The 17,449-nt window shown below is 42.7% G+C and overlaps 1 protein-coding gene and 2 long non-coding RNA genes across 4 annotated transcripts in view; all 3 read left to right on the top strand.

Annotated features, from left to right (window-relative positions):
* Window positions 1-17,449, top strand: part of LOC309362329 — a 368,586-nt gene that overhangs the window by 105,775 nt on the left and 245,362 nt on the right. The gene's annotated exons all lie outside the window — the stretch shown is intronic.
* On the top strand, window positions 1,537-16,483 carry UPRT (uracil phosphoribosyltransferase homolog). 2 transcript variants are annotated; one of them, XM_081897939.1, is made up of 7 exons: window positions 1,537-2,030; window positions 11,247-11,289; window positions 12,432-12,501; window positions 13,608-13,670; window positions 14,193-14,354; window positions 15,314-15,412; window positions 16,036-16,483. In XM_081897939.1, the coding sequence occupies exons 1-7, from the start codon at window positions 1,648-1,650 to the stop codon at window positions 16,140-16,142; spliced, it is 927 nt and encodes a 308-aa protein (XP_081754065.1). In that variant the 5' UTR covers window positions 1,537-1,647; the 3' UTR covers window positions 16,143-16,483. The 2 variants fall into 2 exon arrangements, with proteins under 2 accessions (XP_081754065.1, XP_081754066.1); XM_081897940.1 differs by lacking the exon at window positions 1,537-2,030 and adding an exon at window positions 2,310-2,330.
* LOC309362342 lies at window positions 4,060-10,667 on the top strand. Its single transcript, XR_014164928.1, has 2 exons — window positions 4,060-9,373; window positions 10,597-10,667. It is a non-coding gene; the product is annotated as an uncharacterized lncRNA (long non-coding RNA).

Raw genomic sequence — 17,449 nt, 5'->3', positions numbered from 1 at the left:
CAAGATGAGTGCCGCCACCCCAGAGTAGTCTGCGACTAGACCTAACTGTCAGGGGTCCCTTTACCTTTACTAAATGTCCTAGACTGGCTCAGAGCTGGGGGATTGGTAGTGGGATGATGATGAGTGGTCAGAGGGAGCAGATTGGGAAGAGATGGTGTCCGAAGCTGAAGAGGTAACAGGGTTTATTGAGCAGGAAGAGTCTGCGGCTGAGAGAAGTCCAGAATCAGAGGCAGAAGCTGAATGAAACAGGAGAGTGGAATGAGGGAGCCCAAGAAGCAGAAGTGTGTCAGGCTGGTGAGGAGGCCAGCCTTTCTCCCTCTTCTGCAGCAACCAGCTCTCCTCCCTGCTGGTCTCCCAGAACCCAAAGAGGCATGAACAGGCAGAACAAAGACATGCAACACGAAGGAGCCTTGGGAAGGAACTGGGGGAGAGGAGACTTAGAGAGCTGTAGGAAGGTGGGGACCTTTAGTCTTAGCAACCAGGAGCGCTGAGCTGTTTTGGGCCCCCTCAATATTTTGGGGGAGGGTGAGTGCAACAGTGTTTTCTGGAGTGTGATGCAGTGCTTGACCTCCCAACCATGGGATTCTCCGGGGTGTGCATGGAACGGGGTGCTCCAGTAAGGGGCATGGTATGGCCCCTGGCCTTTTCCTGAGCATGGAACGCTCTGCTGGGGGGCACTGCATGGTGACCCGCTTTCTACTGACCACAGGGTGCTCTAGTCCACAGCAAAAGGGGTCTTGGCACAGCACCCAACCTTGTGACCGCATAGTGCAACATTGGGGCCCCTCAGCCTTTGGCAGAAGGTGGTGCCACTGCTAGCCATGTGGGTTATTGCTGACCTGCTCCTGACTCCCATTCCTGTCACTAAACCAGTTGATGTCTGTGGAGCAGGTGCGTGGCCCAAATAAGAAAGGCCCATGATGAAAGACAAGAGGATCTCTCTCTGGTCACATGCACACCATACATTCACAGTGCCCTAATACCACGTAAAACAGTCACGGCTACCCCCAAAGAATTCTGGGAGCTGTAGGGGTGCTGTTACGAACGCCACTCCCTTTCTCATCTTGGAGTTGCAATTCCCTGTGAGAAGACACTCAGGAGAGATTGTTAAATCCTTCTGGGAACTGTCGTTTTGAGAGGGAAGTGGGGAAGGGGGGGTATCTTCTAAGAACTCTCAGCAGGTTTAACAAACTACACCTCCCAGGATTCTTGGGAGGGGAGGGGACTGATATCACGCCGCTTCAGAATGTGTCACTAGAGACCTTTCTGCACTCTGAATGAACTACACTTCCCAGAAACCCTTGAGGGAAGTCGTTTAAAGTGGCATGACGCCTCTTTGAACGTATGGCGTGAATGCGGCCTCTTCTCTCTGAGGTAAAAGAAGAGCTTTTCCCCCAGTCAGGAGTGGGGGGCGGGGCCACCTCGACCGAAGGTGCCCCCCCATTGTTCCTAAGCTACGAGTGGCAAGGTCAGCTGCCAATAGCCGCGCCCGGCTGGGCGGCTTGCCGCGCGCAGGACCTTCGAGGAGGCGGAGCTTGACCGGCTGGGCGGGCGCTGCGGCTGAGGTAAAGCCCCAAGCGCGGGGCGAGCGCGTGGCGTACCGGTGGGGCACCATCGGGGCACCACTGGGCGCCTTTCCGGCCGCGCATGGAGACGATGCCTTGCCACAACCAGAGGGTAGGCTCGGCAGATGCGCCCCGGCATCAGCAGCAGCAGGCTGGGGCGACAGACCGGGACCAGGACTGCTCTGAGCAGGCGGTAACGGGGAGCGGCGGCGTCGGCAGCGGCGTCGTTTCCCGGCAGCTCCGCTTCTCCGAGCCCGGCCCTGGCGGCGATAGCCCCAGCCCGGATAGCAGCAGCTGCTGCAGCGGGAGCGGCGGCGGCGGCTGCAGCTGCTCTGGCAGCAACGGGGGCGGCCCTGACACGGCCCCGTCGCCGACCCTCGACCTGCCGGCCGCCGCCGCCTCTCGGCTCAAGCTCCTGCCCATGAACGACCAGATCCGGGAGCTACAGACCATCATCCGGGACAGGTAAGGCGGGCACGCGTCGGCAGCTCCTATTCTTGGCGCCAGGCTGGCCTCCCTCTGAGCATGTGCAGAACGTCGCCTGTGCGCGCGTGGTTGGGGGCGGCGTGGTGGACATCTGTCAGCGCGAGAGCCCCTTTCATTCCCTGACCAGACGGAGCTCCGTCGCCTCGTAGCCTCCAGACAAGAGCTGGGGCGTAGAGTCTGCCCAACCTGCCTTTTGTTGCACCCGCAGGGCCAGGATGTGCTCAAGTGGCTCTCACTTGTGTGTTTTTCGGGGGAAACCCTCCCTTTTCCCGCCCAAATGTACGCAGTAATGTATGTTATGACTATCTAGGTTTAGGGTCCAGGTCCAGGTCAGGATGTGTCGTCTACGGAGGCTGGAAACTCCACTGAATTTATTGCGGTCTAAGTTTTTGCGGTCCACCGCATTAGATGCAAGAGGAGTTAACGGTGCATGTTCATTTGTTGTTTGAAGTTCAGCCTTATGAGCAGGGGAGCCAGCCTTTCTGTACGTATATAAATGTATATTATGCAGTGATGTTCGGGGGGCGGTCTCTTCTCTCTTGCTGGATTTGGGCACAATGAATGTGATGGTGCTGAGCGAAGCTGTGGGCGAGCTCTCTTTAAATAAGAAATGATGCGTCCCGCGTTATGCTTTGCAGGAAGGAGGGGGAGTAGATGGTGGTGAGGAATAAACAAAGCAGAAGGGACTTTTCCCAGGTTGGTTTTCCGTGTCTGAGATAGCTTAGGGCAAAGCTCAGCGAATAAAAGAGTGTTTCCATCATTAACTTACTAGGTGGGGCATTATAAAGCACTGTTCTCTTGACCTCAGCCCCACCCATCATCATGGGAATAATCATACTGGCCTACCTTACAGGGCCCTTTTAAAAAAAATATGGTTGGAATAATGCATGTGGTGTGCTTTGAATGCAATAAGCTTGCAATTTACACAGGTTATTTTCTGGGGATTACCCCTAAAGCCAAAATTGCATATAGTCGATACAGTCATACCTCAGGTTAAATACGCTTCAGGATAAGTATTTTTGGGTTACGCTCCATGGTGACCTGGAAGTAACAGAGTGCGTTTCTTCCAGGTTTCACCGCTCGCACATGCGCGAAATGATGTCACGCACATGCATGAAAGCGGTGAAATGCAACACGCGCAGACACGCATGCACATCTTATGTTCTGTTCAGGATGTGAACGGGGCTCCGGAACGGATCCTGTTTGTATCCCGAGGTACAACTGTACACACTGAGTTCAAGGGCAGTTGGGTTTGCCAAAGTCTTTCCCCTCAAAACACCCATTCCCTTTTCCACCCACTTTTTAATTACCGGTAATTTGCCAAGCATGTAAAGCTGCATACACTCAAACTAAATACAGTATGCGGAAGTTTTGTACTAGAAACATGCTACTTGCTACATAAATATGACCTATTAAATACGCTTGAATTGGCCATCCAAATTTGCTGGAATGAGAGGAATCTTTTCTAAGGATAGCTTACCAGGTAGCTGGCATGGTGTGTCCTTATGACTGAGACTTGAGTGTATGGCAGGTGATAGTTTTGAGATCACATAACCTCAGGGTTGGGTAAATGCAAAGCAATATTTTCCCTTACTTTTTGGAGGACATTGCAAAAGAGCAAGTCATAGCACTGGAGTTTTGCCTATAATTCAAGCTGCAGCCAACTTCAATGAATGGAGAGCTGGATGTCCATGCCTGCTGCTTCACTGTTCTTTGCTTGCTGCCAGATCTGGTTTTGTCATGCAAACTGACATGATGACAGTTTGCTCTGCTTGTACTTGATTACTGACTGTGGTTGACTAGTATTAGAAACTTTTTTTTTTTTTGCTTTCTAGGAAGAAGCAAAGAGGTGCAGTGTCAATGTATCTTGTCTACTTAGCCAACCTCTGGGATTAACATTAAGTGAAAATAGGCCTAGCATATACCATGAACTCTGCTAAACTCTTAGGGACAAGTTTTGGCATGCAGTAGGTGCCTTTCAGATCCTGCACTGCTGGCTGGATTATCTCAGTAATGTGAGGTTTCTAGGCCAGCTTTGTCCTTACTAGGTGCTTCCATCATATAAAACCCAACACATTAATATTTAACCTATGAAAAAAACATGAAACAGCATAATCAGGCAATAAATACTAATCTTATTAACTGTACATTAATGTTATCTAGTGCTGATATGCATGCTTTTTGAATCTATATTTGTTCATTCAGGAGTAAATTTCACTAAGTTCAGTGAGTCTAACTCTAATTCCAAGGTGAATTTAGGATTGCAGCCCTGGAGCAAGCCTGATCTTAAGAAAGTTTATTTAGGGTAATTGGTGTCATCTATGGGCTGCCTTTACGTGCTAAATGTGGAGTAAATCAGCTGAATCCAGAATTCAGATGAAAGCTGTATAAGTAGAAAAAATGCCTGAAATGTCCTTCTTGGATTGTACTGTATAGTTAAACTTCTCAAACATGCAGCCAGGCTCGGAAAATGACAGCTGACTATTGGTTATTTGAATGCATGTTTGGTATTGATATTTAGTCTTTAGCGTACAGCTTAGGTGTGAGCATTTTGTTTCACTTTTTACAGTTGATTAGTATGGACCCCTCTAGATGATGTAATTGTGATGATTTGTTCTTTTGATGCTATCAGTGTATGACCCCACAGGCAAAAAAAATATTTATTCCTGCAGAAGTTTTGTGGCAGTCATACCCTTTCATTTCCAACCAGTGCATAGCTGTAACGTCCTGCTGAAATCCTGTAACTTTTTATACCACAAATGCTATTTTTGTTGTACTATAGTTGCTCTGGAGAGCAATAATGCAATACTGGGGAATCATCACAGAACAACTATTAAAGAAGAAACTCAAGAACATGTTGCAAAGTACACCTGCAATCAGTGTTAGAAACTAAGATATATAAATTAGGTGCCAAATGGCTCCTTTAACTAAGGTTGCAGTCACCAAAACAGAATGTCTAGCTGCCAGTTTGGGGCAAGACAACTCTAAAGACTTATTTTTCAAGTGATGGACCGACTGTGATTGATTATCACTTAAATATTTGGCTAGTTCAAATGACAACCTTGTGCTAGGTTAAGAACTTTGAGAGAAGTCACTTTATCCAGGGACAGTCCACATATATATTGGCCTATTCCTACAGGATGTGGTATTAATGTGTGAAAACAATCAAGATCCAATTATCCCCAGGCATGCACCTCCATCCTGGCACCCATGCATCTTCACTTGGTTGCAAGTGGCCAATAGCCAGGGGCAAAATGTGCCTTGTGCATGGCTAATTTTGAACACACTGCCTGCAAAATAACACCAGCTTGGAGGGGTCCCGTGGTTGTGCACACACAGAGTTAAGAGACAACAATGAAAAAGTTTTTTCTTTCAAACTGCATATGGATGCTTTTCTATTTAACCAGTTTGGTGAGCTGCTTTCTCCTCCTCAAAAAAAGGAGGTATCATGAAAATCAGCTTTATGTGCATTCTCTTTAAGAAGTGCCTGTATCATGGGAGTGCCTGTTCTCCACTACATAAATGATCTTGCTGACCAGGTACCGTAAGTGTTAGGATGATTTGGGCAAGAATCATACTACAGTGGTACCTCAGGTTAAGTACTTAATTCGTTCCGGAGGTCCGTTCTTAACCTGAAACTGTTCTTAACCTGAAGCACCACTTTAGCAAATGGGGCCTCCTGCTGCCGCCGCGCTGCCGGAGCACGATTTCTGTTCTCATCCTGAAGCAAAGTTCTTAACCCGAGGTACTATTTCTGGGTTAGCGGAGTTTGTAACCTGAAGCGTCTGTAACCTGAAGCGTATGTAACCCGAGATACCACTGTACAATTGTCTTAAAACAAACAATGATGCTTTTCTCAAAGCTACTAGCTTTATAGTATATTACATGCTTTCCTGAATTGTAGCTGCAGCTATTTTATCTGTAAAGCTCTTGCAGTAGCTACTTTCTGATTTTGAATGAATGTATTAACATGTACAGCACAATGTAAAAAGTCAGCTAGCTGTAGATAGCATCATGATTAGCTGTGTGCTCCAGCGGGCAAGAAGAAATGTCGCTTACATTGTTTGACATCACACATTTATTATAGACGCACCCAGTGTTGCCACTGTGCCTTTGGCAGTGTCAGTTTTTCCATGTCAAAATCCTCATTTCTGCGTTTTATTGAAATTCCTCGTGCATCAACATTTTTTGGGAAAAGCACATATACTTTGTCAATTCCAGTGTAATGTATTTGTAATTGGAGGAATATTCGTCATTCCTTGCCACTAAGTGGCAAGAGAAAACGGTGATTAGCCAATAATCTAGTCTTCTTGTATAAGATATCGTTGGAATGAAACAGAGAAAAGCAAGGGGAAAATAGAATGATGCAGCAGAGAAATGTCTGTCCATCTTAGGTACTCTGGCAGTGGATTCAAGACAGACAAGAAAAGCATAATTAGGATATGGAATCCACAACCATAATGAGTTGTAATGAATAATAGGTTGGATGCCCTCAATGTGGGTTATGCAAACATTTTAATTTGGAAAATTCTCAGGAAAAAATGCCTTATACAAATTAAGTTAATTTGCATTAGAAAAAAACAGAGACCCTAGAAAGTAATATAGCATATTAATTTTACTTGTATTTACTAAACAAAGAAACTTTTGAAACTGTCAAGCTTGCTTAATATTGTGTGCACCATTTCATTGCTACTAATGAACCTACAAAACGAAATTTTTTACACCCCACATCACTAGATGACTTTACAAAATATTAGAGGAAATGGCTCTCTGCAGGTGTCCTAAATGTGTGTTAAATACATGAAGGGGACTTGTAGGAACAAGTGCAATAGCCCTGCTCCGTGTTCTTTTCCCTCCACAAATTGGAGGGTTACCTCCTGAGCTGATCATCGTCTGAGTTTGTGGTGGCTCTCTGCACATTTTAGAACCTTATTTTTCCAGGCTTCTAAAACATACGGGGAGCTTCTGAATATAGGAAGGTGTTTTACTTCAGGTGACTGCCGTTCAATTTGTGGAGGGTGATGCGGGGGAAGGGGAATGTGCTGATTCCCATAGCCCCTCTTGCATATTTACTTAATACACAGACAGAGCACCTGAAGAGAGCTTTTGACTGTCATGAAAAATGGGACCTTAATGTCCAGGGCTAGTATGCCCCCTGAGTACCAGCTGCTAGGAGCAATACCTAGGGCATGGTTTTAAAGAGGCCTCTGCCTGGATGCTGTAGAAACAGAACGCCTAATCCTATAAAGGCATCACTTTTGAAGGAAGACAGCTTTTGCTTGATTATGGAATAGAAGGCAATTGGCAATCCCCTATGATTGTTAAAGGTAGCCAAGACATACAGCTGTTTACACATGCATATCTACTTGATGTCTTTCTTTTTTGGTACTGTTAAAGATGCAGGGCAGTAAGTTCTGGCAAACAGGAACAAGGCACAAAATAAATGAACCCTAACACGACCATCTTGTGTAGCTAACCCCGTGTCTAAATTTAACTCCACTAGACTACTGTACACTTGATGGTTGGCAGCTGAATGCGTAAGCCAACCACATAGAAATGTGTTCAGTTGAAGGTAGTGCAGAAGATTGTCTGTGATGACACTTGGATAAATTCTAGGTAAGACAGGAATGCTTCCCCTTAGAAATAAGAAAGACAATGGACTCCATGCAAGCTGTCTTCTTAATTGGATGGAAATAGTCTAGCCACGGCTGCTTATGCTCAGGTAACCTCCTGTTTAAGACTATTCCAATGAGTTATATGTGGGAGTGCTTTCAAAAACTGTCTGAAATTTTAGATGGTCCCGAACTGAGATGGGCTGTTTGATCACATTATACAAGTCTGTTTTCAGGTTCAATTTAAAGTAATGAGATCTTGCTGGAAGCTACTATGGCCAGTACCACCACTTCTCCCATAGAGGTGCACCACCTTTGCTGCTGCAGCCAGAGAAGTGGCAGTGACTTCTAGGTTTTGGCAAGACCTTGTGGACCTCTTGCGAGATCTCACTGAAACCTGGAAGTTGCTGCCACAGCCTCACAACCCTAGAAAGCAAGGTTTTGGTTGAACTCTCAGTGGGGAGAGGTTGACACCTTCCCGTTTTGTCTCAGGTGGTGAAATGGGATGGGCTGCCCCTGTTGATCACGGTGATAGGACAAGGGATACAAATATTGTATACTTCAGTGGCTTGTTTCATTGAATATTTGTACATGTCTCGTGTTTATATATGTATGCTGGGTTTAATGGGAAGTGGGATTTAGTCTCATAAAACTTTCATTCCCAGCGCAGATTATATCGCCTGATTTCAGGGCTAAAATTGGCAGTGCTGCAGTTTACAATGAAAAAAGGATTTGCAGGCAGTTGGGCCTGAGAACAGGTTTCCATAGAAGCAGCTCTGAGCAGTGTGTTTCTATTCTGACAAAATCCAAAGTTAATGGGAGGTAAATTTAACTGCTGGAATTTTGTATATGGCTGCAGATAGTTTTAACTGCTTATACGCTGATCCTAAATAAGCAACAAAAGCCACTCTTTTTTTTGAATGGGGGATCAAGTTTATTATGGACCTAACTTGACCCTATAATATTGTCACACATGAGCTTATGGCTTCTAGAAAGGATTCTGACTTCATCTGCATGTTCCAATTAACAGCAGTCTTAACTGCTGATACGTAATTCTGATCAGAATATGCAGAATGTGACCATTTTAGGTTGCAATATTTCCCTTTTGTGATTGCTTATTTTAGTGGTTTACAATATGATTAAAAAGTTATAATAAAAATCAATTAAAATTACCCACAACAACAGAATGCTTAAAATGCCTACTGAAATAAGGACTTCATTAGATGCCAGAAGTTCAAAATGGATGTCATGTCTTATCTCAGCTGTGAAGGAGTTTCATGGAGTTCAGTCCCAATATTGAACATAAGGCTCCTTGTGGATACAAGTTGTGCATTTGAGCCATTGGTGAGGTGGGGGTGCACTAACAGTGACTCCATGAAGACCTCAGTGATTAAGCATATAAAAGCCAGGCAGTTCTTAAGATAACCTACACCCAAGTTGTTAAGAGCCTTGTAATTTAATGAAGAACTTTGATTCTGGCCTGGTAGAATATGGGTAGGAAGTACAAGCTTTTAAGCATTGAGTTATGTACTTGTGATATAGCCTATACCCACAAAGAGTGTAGCTGGTTGAGTTCAGCTAGTTCACCCACAACAAACTATACTTTGAAGGAGTCTTTAGGGGAGGCCTTGGCTGTTTAAAGTGGTATGATTCTGCCTTAAATGTATAGTGCAGATGGGGTCTGAGTATGAATATCATGCTAAACCAGTGGTTTTCAACCAGTGTGCCATGGCATCCTGGGTGCCTTGAATGATGGTCTAGGGTGCTGCGGGCAACACTGGCCTCTGTCCCTCTTCCCTTCCCTTCATCCTATGATGCCCTCTCACATCTCTGCCTCCCAGGCTTGCATAGCTATTTGTTGCAGCAACCCTGGCTACAAGCTCCACAGATAAATGGTGCTTCTGGGGCTGATCAGTGGGTGCTAGTTGTCAGGAGCTGAGGCAGCCTTGGAGTAAGCAAGCAAGCAAGCAGGCGAGGGAGCCCAGCCATCCATTTCACCAGCCCTTGCTGTTGGGAATGGATAGAGAATTCCCAGGCCCCTGTGGGACAGTGCGAGGAGACCCCTCTCTTTGGGGCAGAGGGGTAGCAGTGGCTGTCCAGAGGACTCCCAAGAAGAGAGAAGAGGAGGCTGAGGGAATACTCCACAAGGGAGGGTGTTTGAAAAAGGGTGACAGGCTGTCCGCGCTGCAGGCAAGCGATGACATAACTGGGTTCCTGAGCCCCACAGGGGTGCTGCAGAAAGAATGTAGTTGATCAAAGGAGCTATGGACCCAGAAAGGTTGAAATCCTCGGTGCTAAACTTTGGTTCAGTGCGCCACGAATGAACCTAGTATCCTTACAGGCTTTTGCCACCCTTCCCTCTCTTTCTCCCAAATAGCTGGGATAAGTTTGACAGGCTTTCATGTTGCTTTCCCTTAAATATAGCTTGCTGTTTTTTATCTGGGGATAGTGGTTAACACTAAGTACTATTAGTTTTAAAACAAACCAACCCATGCAGTTGACTTGAGTAGACTAAACCTAACATTAAACTATGATCCCCATTATTGAATACAACAGCAACATGACAAGAGAAAATGAAAGCTTCTAAATGTGGGAGAGGTGTATAAGCATTGCTTTTTTCTGTGGGGAATGCCGGGCTACGCATACCCCTAAACATTTTGTGAATCTAAGTATTTCAATATGAGTAGGAAAATGAGAGTACCCCTAAACATTTTTTTAGAAAAAAAGCACGGTGTATAAGTAACGTCTGTGACCGTTGTCATGAGATCAGTGTTAGAAACTGAGATATGAAAACTAGGAGCTAAATGGCACCTTAAACCTAGGTTATGGGCACAACAACGGAATGTCTAGGCACTTTTTAAAATAACAAGAATAGAAATTGAAAATTAATGAACTGCAGCTAAAATATTGTGTTAATTTTTAATATCATCTAGTCCTTCCCCTGCCTACCCCCTAATATTCTTAAGGGGGTCTCTTCTCCAGTCTTCAGAAAGTAGCTGGAAGTGGGGAGGCAGAAAAAGGTCCTCCTTTCCTTCCACTCTGCAGTTTTAATTTGAATGAAATCTTAGGCACAGTACTACGCCTAGAGCTCAGAAGCTGTTCACAGTAATGAAATTCCCTGTCGCAAAATGTGCAATGGGAGTTTCGAACACTGCATGAGATGGCAGAATCTTTTTCCTAGTGTTTTGAATTAATTCTGTTTTTGAGTAGACTATAGGGAGACCATACATTTAGGACCCCATGGACTGCTACTTCACTTTCTAGATTTAGATTGTCAGGCTAAATAATACAATGAGTAAAATAAGATTCACATGCATAACTCTTTGTCTTCATGCATAATATCTCTGCTTATAAACCTTCTTAGAAAACACTTTAAATCCACCTCTAATGACTAATGTTCAAAGACCTTAATGACTTCACTTCAAATAAGTTAATCTAAAGGTCAAGCCTTTAGTTTATATTATGAGGGAAAGTGATAGATGCATTTCAGCACTTATTTTTAATTGTGTGCATATTTTCTGGGATATTTAACAATAGTGGCTTGTTGGATAATCATACTAAAAATTCTGTTCTTTTCCTCCAGGACATCCAGCAGAGGGGACTTTGTATTTTCTGCTGATCGATTGGTAAGTTAGTTGAAGGCCTGTTGTGTAGACTGGTGTATTAACAGGAGTATTCTGCTGGAATGAATAACTATTACTGGAAAAGAGATCAATTTTCTTTGAACCTGCTGCTTATTTGAAAATCAACGATCTGTCAGTAATAGTTTTCATATCAGCATTTATGTTTAATCCTAAGCATATCTACTTTTATGCCAACAGACTTCCAATAAATATGTGTAGGATTAGGCTATTAATATGCTGATCTAAATTGTGATCTAGAAACAAAAACTCAGGCTTGCTTTCTACAGTGACATTATTAGTTTCTTTGCAGAGTTTCTTGCACCAAACAGATAAAACCATTTAGCTTTTAGCTGTTAAGAAACACTCTGGTGTCCTGACTACATGACATTTTCAGGATGTTTACTTAACATGATCCCATTTTAAATAATAGACAGTATCTACTACACAGAGAATCTCCTGCCATTCTTTAATGCTGGCTTGTTCATGGAAATACCCACTTACACAATAACAGACATGAAGTTCTTCCACTTACAAATTGTTTCCCCTCAACTATGGAAGAATACATTAAATATATATATAACCAAGGAAAATCCTTATTTTGTTACATTTTCTTGTACACCTACACCTAGGGCCACTTCCCATGCGACATTTTTCCTACATAGTTGTGGGGGTGGAGGGACTTGCCCTGATCGCTACTGGAATGTGGCCCACAACAGCTTGTGACCATTGTAATGTGGCCCTCAACCTGGAAAAGGTTACTTAACCATCGGATAAAGAAAGAATAAGATGATATTACAGTTTGAAAATATCTAGGCAAGGGGAGTTCAAACTGGGAGTCTTTACAGGAGTGTAGCTTTGAAGTCTTGTGCTCTTTTTTCCATGCTTTCCAGTGCTTAAATGTTGTACATACATTATACAAAAAAAATAGTTAAAATGATCTGTAGGTGGTGCAGATGGTGGATCAAAGTCCATTGTGCTTATTTCTGGACTGTTGAAGATGTTGAGGGGAGCACTTGGGCTGTGCCCTTGCACTAATGGTGTGCTAGCATTTAGTTGAAACTGAAGCCTTGCTGTGACAATGTTTTCTCGGTTTTCTTCCACTTTGTCTTGCTCCCTCCCCCATTTGAATTCTTTCTCTCTTACAGATCAGGCTTGTGGTTGAAGAGGGGTTGAATCAGTTGCCATACACAGAATGCACAGTAACCACTCCAACAGGTAATGGGGAAAGTATGTCCAGCCTAGCTGGTGTGGAGAATAAGGATATGGTGTAAAGTAAAATGGGCAGTGTGGTTTGACCTACCAATAAAGTTAGCTATAGAGTGGGCATTCTGCAAATAAGAGGATATTTAAAATTTGATCACTTTGTAAAATGATTTTTTTTGAGATAATTTGGCAAAAGCCAGGCCTTTTCAGGACTGGGAGAAAAACAATTTTTAAAATGTGTTTGCTAGATTAGGAAGGCCCCTGCAGAGGAGGGGGGCATCTGGATATACCTGCCCCAGGCTAAGCCCACTGAGTGGGGAGGGGGCATCAGTGGCCTGTTTGAGTTTATTACTTTGTTCTAACAAGATTCCCTCCCCAGGCCTCAGAAAAACTCTGCATGGGTCTGAGAATAGGTCTTGGTTTAGATGCAATGTATGAGTGTCTGGCTGGATGTAGAAGGGATGTAGGGCCATTCTTGTTGGCTCATCTCAGAGACCAGCTACTTTTGACTTCTCCTGTCCATCCCACCTGATCATTAGAAGGATTTGTACCCTGCTGACATTCATGAATGAAGATAATACAAAAGAACCAAGGGAAAGAATAGAGGGAAGTTGGGGGGGTTCAAGTAATCTCATAATGTGGATTTAATATTGATTGTGTATACAGTTGTTATAAATGTTTTATTTTATTATTTTTTCTCCTCTTTAATATAATGTTTTTGCATGGAAATTAATAAATATATTATACAAAAAAGAAAGAAGGATTTGTACCCAAGCTGATCTCCCTTCCAATACATTATCCGTTTGTCGTTTGTGTGTGTGGTTTTTTTTAAGTTTGTAAACTTAAGGACTGTCGTGTGTGTGTGTGTTGATTAAGATGCTCTGTGAGCCTTTTTGGAATGAAGAGTAGGATAAATAAATAAACTTCTATTTTATCTTGTACTCTCTGTGGAACTTTGAGGGATAGACATCTTTGTGAAATCACCGAGGTGTGTAAAATGTGCCTTAGAATTGTAAGTGGTTAATGCAACTTCCACTGTCCATCTTGAAATAGGATATTCAGTGTGAGTAAAAGGAAAACAACATCTTTAATCCAGATTCTGTGTGACCTTTCAACAGGGTACAAGTATGAAGGGGTGAAATTTGAAAAAGGAAATTGTGGAGTCAGCATAATGAGAAGTGGTAAGTCATTTAACATTTTGTGTGTGTTCAGTCTTTTTATTATCAGTGCAGTGTTGCTGTTTCTAGCAAAAGTGGCACCATATTGGAAATAGATGTATGACTACTACGTAAGTTACTAAATTATACTTAGGAAAGCAACATAGAGGGCTGTAAGAGGAACAGTGACAAAAATGACTATGCTTTCCAAGCAAAGGGTTAATCCCATATGTCCTTTCTAAGAGCAAGTTTTGACACAGCCACTTTTGGCTTGCATCCTCATGGAACATGGATGATGGAAGTGTATATTCATAATTTTTCACATTAATGTAAGTTGCATCTTTCCTTGCTGATAGTGCTTGCCTCTCACACCAGCTTTTATTGAATGGCATCAGCTGTCTTCTGTTATATGGGGAGCTACTGTATGTTGCAGAATGAAAATTGCATATAGAAGCCATTGCGAAAACAAAAAGGCAGGTAGATTAGTGAAACAGGCTGGCCATTGCTTGATTTGTAACTGTTTCTTGTTTTCTTCCCCCCATGAAGGAGAGGCTATGGAACAGGGTTTGCGTGACTGCTGTAGATCAATCCGAATAGGAAAGATCCTGATCCAGAGCGATGAAGACACTCAGAGAGCCAAAGTGTACTATGCAAAGTTTCCACCAGATATTTTCAGGAGAAAAGTTCTCCTCATGTACCCAATACTAAGTGAGTGCCTTAAGGATTCCCCACCCCATAAATATTGACCATTTGACTAGAGAGCTCTCTTGGAAGGCAAATCTATCGTTGGTTAGAATTAAGGATTTGGTTTGGGGCCATACAACACTGGATTTTTCAAGCTTTTCCAGAATTTACATTAGTTGAACTACAGCACATTAGCTGGAACAGCAGTGTCTATAGCAGGCATAGGCAAACTTGGCCCTCCAGATGTTTTGGGACTACAACTCCCATCATCCCTAGCTAACAGGACCAGTGGTCAGGAATGATGGGAACTGTAGTCCCAAAACATCTGGAGGGCCGAGTTTGCCTATGCCTGGTCTATAGGCTGCACGTGTTTAAAATATGCATCTAAAGATGCAACTTGTTGCTTGAGTCACTTAAGTACAAACAAGTAATGAGGATGTTGATGCTGGGTGCAACTAGTAGACTGTAAGTGTTCAGCTTGAAGCTTTGAAGATTTTGCTCATTCGTAAATGTTAATTAAATAGGATCAGATATTTATTTCTCAGATCTGAGCTGTTTGATTCTGTTTAACCAATTTTTAAATTTCAAACTTTTATAAAAATGCATTAAAATCAGATATAGAAGCCATAATAGTCTCAAACCCCAATGCCAAATGCACTTGCTAGAAATTGACTAGATAATTTAGTTCAGAGTTAAGTGTTTAGAATTGAGATTTAAGCCCATGGCTGCCACCCATTTCGAAACTGACCCTATTCACTCCTTGAAAGAGTACATTGAGCAATGCTAGCCATTGGAGAAGGAACTTTAGATGCACTGAGCTTATTGTTTTAGCTTATTGTTTTTGTTTGGAATGTCAGAATTCATACCTATAGACCATGCAGATTAATGGTGAAATAGTTTGATTTTGATAGTAACATAACTTGAAAATATACTAGAGTAATTCCTCTTTCTCCTCCTCTCCCCCCCCCCCCAAATATTGTCAGGTACTGGCAACACTGTGATTGAGGCTGTAAAGGTTCTTATAGAACATGGAGTCCAGCCAAATGTCATAATCCTGCTGAGTCTATTCTCTACACCTCATGGTAAGTTAAAGCAACAGGGCAGACAAACAGCCAAACTGAATGTTACGAGCTAGTCCTGTTGACTTTCTCTGGTACAGGATACACATTATCTTTATCAAAAATAGACAATAACATGTTTACCTATATGTGTGCTGATTTCTGTAATTGGTTGTTTCCAGAATTTATGGTACAGCTCTACCACATGTGCCAATAAGATCCCTGCTCCCCACGCTTTTCATGTCAGTTGCCTGCCAAGGAATACTTTGTTACAAGGGGGCTGGGGACAGATTCCTTCCTCTCAGTACACGTGGCCCCAGTCCACTTTACTGGGATTTGCCAATGACCAACTCATTTCAGCATCCAGGATCATTGCAATTAATGACACTTGGCCAAAGAATGCAGCTATGTACAAAACATTGGGGAGGAAAATGGATCATATGCCAGCAGCAATTGCCATTGTGAGCATGTAATTTATTAAGACATTTGATGAAGTCTGTATGTTAGATGGGTTAATTCTATAGGGGGGCAAAGGAGGAGGAGAGAGAAGAGAATCAAGCTCCGTAATTAGATGGGAGCCCTTGTTGCAGAGTTGCAAATGTAGTTTACTGAAATGTTTGACTTCCCCAATTTTTCTTTTTTTAAAGGTGCCAAATCAATAATCCAGGAATTCCCAGATATCACAATTCTAACGACAGAAGTTCATCCTGTTGCCCCAACGCATTTTGGACAGAAGTATTTTGGAACAGACTGAAGTGCTTTAACCAGTGTGTGTTTTGTTACTGTATGATATTATACCATTTTTTCTACATTTTATAATTTGAAGCAGAGGTATTGCTGGGTGTATTTAACAGCCTATTTTTCTTTTGCCAAAGGTGAAAATAACCTGGGCCAGTTTTTTTTTTTAATTTAAAAGGGAAAATACTTTATCTTGTGTCCACTTGAGTTGAGGGCAGCAATGAAGCACATTGCGCTGCAACAGTCTTCCAATGATGCGCATATCCAGATTGCTGCACTCATGGTTCCTTTATTTATTCTTTTGTAGCCAGTTTAAGTGGCTGCTTGTAACTGCAAAATAAATTAACTGTGAAGACACCATAGCCTATTTAATTTTTCAGTGCTTATAAGCACAGTTGGAATTTTTCGGAAGTCTTGATGCTTTGCAGACAACGGCTCCAGGTAATATTCTTAAACCGTATTGCACTTATGAGCTTGTTAAGAAGATGTGGTTAACAGAAACCAGTCACAGTCCAGAGAGTGATGTGTGCAATATAATACACTCCTCATATTTGCCAGCTCAGGCTTGCACAAGCCCTTGGAAGGATTGTGTAGTATGTGCAGAGCAGCTTATGTGGGTGGCTTTGCACAGAGTTCTCTTGCAAACAGCACATTTGAAAAGGAAGATAACTGCTCTGTATCCAAAGCAGCTTCTTCCAGTTACAGCCTGTAAAGTGGGGGGTGGGGAATGGATCCTGAATGAATTGTTGGACTCCAACCCCCATTAAATCCAACTAGCAAGGACAGTGGCCAGTGATGATGGAATTGTAGTCTGTGTCACATCTGGAATGCCACAGGTTACTCATCCCTTCAGTAATATGTAAAAGCATTACAGTTTTATTCTAATGTGGCACTAATTGATTCTCGATAGTGACATTTTTTCTAATCTGCTGGCACCCCAAAACTATTTAAGATTTAGATTTCAAGAAAAATCAGCTGTGTCTTCTTTTTACATTGTTACCTTTGTCATTGTAATCATAATGAGGATCTCTTAATCATGTGATTGGGGCCTGAGGACCTTTGCTTTTAAAAGAACAAAATTCAAGCCCTCCTGACTGAAAGCTTTAAAACAGCTGAAAACATTAAAGCTGGAGAGGTGATTGAATAAGATTGTCAATGGCTGGAAGCTGAGCTAATTATCCATCACCATGACTTGCAAAATCGGCTAGGGGGCAATAGACAAAATGTAATAATAATAATAATAATAATAATAATAATAATAATAATAATATAATAATAATATAGAACACATTATGCAAAAGGTAAAGGAGCCCTGGACAGTTA

The sequence above is a fragment of the Podarcis melisellensis genome (genome assembly GCF_964234715.1).
Source record: "Podarcis melisellensis genome assembly, chromosome: Z".
In the NCBI taxonomy this organism is placed as follows: Eukaryota; Metazoa; Chordata; class Lepidosauria; order Squamata; family Lacertidae; genus Podarcis; species Podarcis melisellensis.
The sequence above is the reverse complement of the archived record's forward strand: the minus strand, read 5'-3'. Positions and strand labels throughout refer to the sequence as shown.

Excerpts from the sequence above, each read along its gene's own strand:
- UPRT (XM_081897939.1), top strand. The coding sequence starts at position 1,648 with ATGGAGACGATGCCTTGCCACAACCAGAGGGTAGGCTCGGCAGATGCG. Across the intron at positions 2,031-11,246 it reads CAGACCATCATCCGGGACAG|GACATCCAGCAGAGGGGACT; the intron begins GTAAGGCGGGCA and ends CTTTTCCTCCAG. Across the intron at positions 13,671-14,192 it reads AGTCAGCATAATGAGAAGTG|GAGAGGCTATGGAACAGGGT; the intron begins GTAAGTCATTTA and ends CCCCCCATGAAG.